Source organism: Herpailurus yagouaroundi, unplaced genomic scaffold, assembly GCF_014898765.1.
Source record: "Herpailurus yagouaroundi ecotype Mexico unplaced genomic scaffold, PumYag 248, whole genome shotgun sequence".
Taxonomy (NCBI): Eukaryota; Metazoa; Chordata; class Mammalia; order Carnivora; family Felidae; genus Herpailurus; species Herpailurus yagouaroundi.
Window position 1 is genome coordinate 5,683,559 of NW_024412465.1, and position 6,083 is coordinate 5,689,641.

The following is a 6,083-nucleotide window of genomic DNA, read 5'->3' on the forward strand; positions in this document are numbered from 1 at the left end:
TCCCCCCACGCCCTTCCCTGTGGAGCCCCCTACCCTCAGAACCCCCGGGTGGCACCACAGCCAGTGCGCAGGCTCCCCTGGGCCCCCGTGTGTGTCTCCTCAAACCCCGTTCTGTTTCAGAGCAGGGACCGGAGGCTGCGTTTCATGCGAGCCATGCACGGCCTCGCCCAGCTGACAGCTCGCCAGGTGGCCACGGCCTTCGACCTGTCCCGATTCACCTCTGCCTGTGACCTGGGAGGTGAGTACCCCGCGCGCCCCCCCCCCCCCGCCAGGCATCGGGTGCGCACGGCTCAGGGCACTTCTTGCGTTAGGTCGTGGCCACCTCATCTGCTGAGAAGACGTCCAAACCGGGTTTACGGCTTTACAAGCATAAGGCCAGGAATTTGGCTGTGGCGGGTGCCGGGACTTGGATGGACATCCCCAAGTCCAAGGAGGCCCTAGGGGTGGGTCCTAGAGGTTATGGGGCCCTTTCTGCTGGCTACCGATTTGGGGGAGAGGATCACAGAGCCGTCTGACTCCGTCTTGTCGGGTCTAATTATGCCCATATACCTGCCACCCTATTCCAACTCGCTCCTTACCCCAGGGCAGCAGACGTGAGCTGATGCCTGCCCAAGGGGTACAGTGGGATTAGGGGTCCCAGGGGGAGCCCAGAGCTGCTGGCTTTCATTTCCCTGCCACCTGCACACCGGTCCTCCTGGTGGCCCAGAGTGGCTGCTGTGGCGCCAGCCATGTCGTCCACATTCCAGCAGCGGAAAGGAGATGATAAGAGTGTGGCTTCCTCCCTTCCCACCTGGGCTCTGATGCTCCCTGTGTGCGTCTGCGCCTCCCCCCCCACCCCGCCCCCCACTGATGTGCGCTGGGCCAGCAAGGCCCCAAGGTCTGCATGAGACATCAGAGATCTCTGCCCGCCGCTGGCTTCGTTTCGCAGACCGGGCCTCCAGCCGTGTTCTCAGACCTCATTCTGGTTTTGCCAAGCGGCCATCTTGGAGACCCGCCAGGGGTGTGGTGCGCTGGGCGGGTCAGGTGACTGTGTGTGTGTGTGTGTGTGTGTGTGTGTGTGTGTGTATTTGTGTGTTTGCATCCCCGCAGGCTGCACAGGTGCGCTGGCCCGAGAGCTGGCCCGGGAGTACCCGCGTCTGAAGGTGACCGTGTTTGACCTCCCGGAGGTCATCGAGCACGTGTCGAGTTTTCACCCCGAGGGACGGCAGCCAGAGCGCCTCCGCTTTGTGCCAGGTAAACGCTGCTTTCTCTGCGCTCTGGGTCGGCGTTGGGCCGCGTGATATCTGTGTGTGTGTGTGGAAGCAGTCAGGGTGCGGGGGGGGGGGGGGCATTTTTTTTTTTGGGGGGGGGCGCGAGGGCGCAAGTGGGGGGGCATGCAAGGGGGCAGGAGGGGGGGTACGAGGGGGCAGGCAGGGGCGTGCGAGGGCGCAGGTGGGCGTCCACAGGTTCCACGACCAACCAAGGGCACGAAGGGACGTTACCCGAGAGCTGGCGCGGGAAAGCCTGAAGTCAGACGTGGTGGGGAACTTCCAGGGGCAGCTGTGAAGGCGGGAGCCGACCCGGCACTCGCGACCGCGGTGGCCCGGCCCGGGGCCGACGCGCCATGGGACCCGGGTTAGGACTGGAACGTGTTGGGGCTGGGGACACGGCATTTCTCGGAGCGGGGCGGACAGCGGCGCGGCCCCGTGTCCGCGCCGTGGAGCGCCAGCCCTGGTGTCCCCGACTCCCGACGTCTCCTGTTCCAACCAGGTGACTTTTTCAAGGACGACCTCCCGGACGCACAGCTGTACGTCCTTTCCAGAATTCTCCACGACTGGGCGGACGACAGAGTGCACGAGTTACTGAGCCGGGTGTCCCGCAGCTGCAAGCCAGGTGAGACCCCTGCCGCTGCGCGGCCTCCCTCCACTTGCAGAGAGGGAAAGGGAGGGTTTTACCCACAGCCAGGCGCCCCCTGCGCCCCCGCGCGCGCTCTGCCGGCCCCTGCGGACGTGCAAGAGGCGCCAGGAGGGCGGCCGCAGCTTTGGGACCGTCTCACCCGAGTCTCCCCATCCTGGCCGCAGGAAGTGCCGGCATCTGTGTTCTCAGGCTCGGAGGTTTCCCGGACGCCCCAGCCTGTGTCCCAGGGGGCCTGGAGCAGGGCATATCCAACCCCCGCCCGGGGGCCCCTTCCCAGGCCTCCGAGGTCCCAGTGGTGCAAAGCGCAGCTCGTATCCCCGTGCCCCGAGCGCCTGGTGACGTGTAAGACGCTTCTGTTACCTCCCCGTGCGGTTAGGGAACACGAAACAGCACTTCACTTTCCAGTTTGCCGGAAACAACCGTCATTTTTGGTCTCGTATTTTGCACAAAGAGTGAAGCAAGGGTCATGTGCAATCGTGTAGGTTGGGACTCCCCAAATCTGCAGGCAGCCGGAGACCTGGGACTAGTCCCAACACTGGCTGGAGGCAGAATTTCCTCCTCCGGGGGGGGACGGCGGTGTGTTTTCTCTTGAGGCCTTCAACTGATTAGACGTGGCCCACCCACGCCACGGAGGGCCAGCTGTTTTGCCCCAGGTCGCACATTTAGATGATAATCTCATCCAAAAGGCACCTTCACAGGACCATGCGGAATGATGCTCAACGATGATCTGGGCCCTGTGGCCCCGCCCCAACGAGTCATAACATGAGCCATGGCCCCAGTGCCCCCGTACCCAGCCCCTCCCCTGGAGGGCGCTGATGCCCTGCAGACCCGGGAAGCCCGTCTCTGCTTATCTGTGGCTCCTGGCTCAGCACCGGGCCCCGTGAGCAGGAAGCTGGGAAACCACCCATCCCGTATGGGGCACAAGCCGGTGTTTCAGGATGCTGGGGACCCAGGGACGAGCGTGTGTGGAAATGCAGTCACACACCAGGAACTGGCACCAGAAGCACCCAGGGTCCCTCAAGAGAAGCGTGGCTGTGTGATAAGTTCGCGGGAAACCTATTTGCACAGACGCCCAAATTCCTGGGTCACGTGTGGACGCGGAAAAGTCCCACAGACGTTTGTGGACTCGATGTGCCTGAAGCCCATCCCTGCCATTCCGAGGAGGCTCCTGGAGACGATCTGGGGGGAAGGAGAGACAGACGGCCCGGAATCGGTCACCAGAGCTGCTCGGGCGCGGGACAAGGTGGGGGCCCCAGGTGGCGGCCCAGGCGGGGATGAGGGAGGGGTGGGGACAGGCCCCGGGGGGCCGGACACTGAGAGACGGGGGCCCAGATGAGTTCTATCACGCGTCCCAGGGTTTGGAAACCGTATCGCAACGTGTTGGCAAATCTACCCGAGCGTTTGGGAACATATTGGAAGAGCTGCAGAGAAAATGAAGCAACTTCTTATGAAATGAGGAAGTGTCTGTGCCAAAGAAGACAACAGAGCTAAGGCATCCTGGTCGGTCCCTGTAGCAGCAGGATCGGAGTCCCTTCCCACCCCCCGAATTCACATCCACCGGGAACATGCGAACAGGAAGTCATTCGGAAACAGGGCGTCTGCAGATGGGAGTAAGTGAAGGATCTGAGATGAGCCCATCCTGGATGAGGGGGGCCCTGAATCCAATGACCGGTGGCCTTGTAAGAGACGGAAGGGGACACACGGACAGAGGAGAAGCCACGTGAAGACAGATGCATACACGGGAGGGACGCGGCCACGAGCCCAGGGATGCCTGGAGCCCCAGAAGCTGGAAGAGGCAGGAAGGACCCTCCCCTGGAGCCTCTGGAGGGAGCACAGCCCTGCCTGGATCTCCATGGTCCTGCCCCCCCTGGGTCTCAGTGGCCCTGCCCTGCCTGGATCTAAGTGGTCCTGCCCCCCCTGGGTCTCAGTGGTCCTGCCCCCCCTGGGTCTCAGTGGTCCTGTCCCACCTGGGTCTCCGTGGTCCTGCCCCCCCTGGATCTCAGTGGACCTGCCCCTCCTGGATCTGAGGGGCCCTGCCCTTCCTGGATCTCAGTGGCCCTGCCCCTCCTGGGTCTCAGAGTTGTGACTTGCATGGCTGAGCAGAGAGTAAATGACTGGTCTGTGGTCGTTTGTTACCGCAGCCTCAGGACAGGCTCACTGGCATGGAGAGGCAGATTTTTACAGGTCACACGGACAGTCAGGCTGCTGAGCAGGAGGATGTGTCCCTGGAGGGCGCGTCGGTGCCTGTTTAGTCCCCGCTGCATTCCCAGGGCCTGGAACAGAGCCCGCCGGGAATAAGCGCTCACAAAGCAGCAACACTGTATCATCCGCTGGAGAGGAGGCAGGGTTGGGGAACGAACCCTGAATCCTCACGTCCCTCAGGAGACAGCGTGGAGGCAGTTAAGCTGCACGTCATGTTTATTCTGTGCAGGGTTGGGGGGGAGGGGAGGCTGCAGGGGTTCACCGACCCTCTCCCCTGCTGGCTGGAGCGGCTTGGTGAATATTCAGGTCCTTGCAACATAGGGGCTGCAGGAAAGAGCTCACAGTGCCTGGTTTTGTGTGTGTGTTTTTAATGTTTATTTAATTTTGAGAGGCACAGAAACACAATGTGAGTGGGTTAGGGGCAGAGAGAGAGGGAGACACAATCCGAAGCAGGCTCCAGGCTCCGAGCCGTCAGCACAGAGCCCGACGGGGGGCTCCAACTCACGAGCTGTGAGATCGTGACCTGAGCTACACGGAGCTACCCAGGCGCCCCTCCAAGCGCCCGTGTGAACATTCAGTCTTTCGGAGCCGGGCCATTGAACCGCATGCATATGTTACTTTGAAAAACCCAGAATGTTACAATAGGGAGGGAGCAAAGGCCCGGATCCCACGTCCGTCAAGTGCGTACAACCGACAGCAGGAGACGCAGCGGAAGCCAGCCACTTGTGTCACTGTTGTGTCCCTGTCTCTTCTGTCCCTTTTCTGCGGATCCCCCTTTGACAAAATCGGCAGGGGCCTCTGGTGGCTCAGGCAGCTTAGCGTCCGACTCCTGGTTTCGGCTCAGGTCCGTGAGATCGAGCCCCGGGATGGGGTCTGTGCTGACTCTGGGGGGCCTGCTTCGGATTCCTCGTCTCCCTCCCCCTCTGCCCCTCCCCCTAAAACAAATAAACTTTTTAAAATTAAACACACACACACACACACACACACACACACACACACACAGAAAAGGAGCAAACATACACTAGTTTCCTCCCGGCCTCTTTTGATCGAGGGTGCTGTTTGCTTGGCCTGGTTTCTCCATCATGAACGCCTCCCCCAAAGTAGTTCCGAGCGCCCATCGTCGCTGACTGGCCGTGCGCTGAATCTTGCCCACGACTCCCTCTGGCTCTGTTGTCCGCAGGCGGTGGCCTCCTGGTGGTTGAGACGGCCCTGGACGAACGGCGAGCGGCCCGGGCCAGCCTGCCGGCGGCCTTGAACGCGCTGGTGCGGGCCCAGGGCAGGGAGCGCAGCCTGGCCGAGTACCGCAGCCTGCTGGGGCAGCATGGGTTCTGGGACGTGCAGGTGGCGCAGGCGGGGGACAGGCTGGACGTGGTTCTGGGCACCAGAGCGTCGTCGGCGCCCTGAGGCTGCCAGCGCGTGACGCTCTCCCGGGAGGCTGATGGGGGGTGGGGTGGGGAGGGGGCTGGAAGTTGGGCGTCGGGTGCAACAGTTACTCGGATCAGCTTGTGTAACCAGGCGGATTAAACCAGCAAAACGCACTTGCTCTGAGCTCCTTGGTGGGTCCTGGTCGCGTGGGCAGGAGGGCCGTGCCCTCAGGCGCTCATCTGAGGCCCCGGCCACTTGGCTGGAGACTCCCTCCCCGCGCCCCCCCACTTCCTGGCCTCTGGAAAGGCCTGGAGTCCCCCAGGGGAGCGGTGGAAGGGACCCTCCGGCTCCCGCTCGGGGACTGCGCGTGTTCCTCGTTCACGCCTGTTCTACATGTGTTTCTGCGCGTGACTTACAGCAGGTCGACCCTGGGCGCCACGTGTCCCACGCTCTCTGCCGGGATGCTGAGGGGGATCCTGGGGCGCCCCGTGTCCCACACTCTGTGCCCAGATGCTGGGGGGGGGATCCTGGGGCGCCCCGTGTCCCGCGGTCTCTGCCCGAATGCTGGGGGGGATCCTGGGGCGTCCTCTCTCCTACCCTCTCTGCCCAGATGCTGACCG

General features: G+C 62.9%; 1 protein-coding gene across 1 annotated transcript in view; it reads left to right on the forward strand.

The window, feature by feature from the left end:
• ASMTL (acetylserotonin O-methyltransferase like) overlaps positions 1–5,636 on the forward strand; it is a 25,556-nt gene extending 19,920 nt beyond the window's left edge. Inside the window, exons 9-12 of the mRNA XM_040460152.1 lie at positions 16–238; positions 1,090–1,233; positions 1,750–1,872; positions 5,279–5,636. Coding sequence (XP_040316086.1) covers positions 16–238; positions 1,090–1,233; positions 1,750–1,872; positions 5,279–5,502 — 714 coding nt within the window. The 3' untranslated portion in view covers positions 5,503–5,636. The remainder of the gene's footprint in view (positions 1–15; positions 239–1,089; positions 1,234–1,749; positions 1,873–5,278) is intronic.
• The last annotated feature ends 447 nt before the right edge of the window (positions 5,637–6,083 follow it).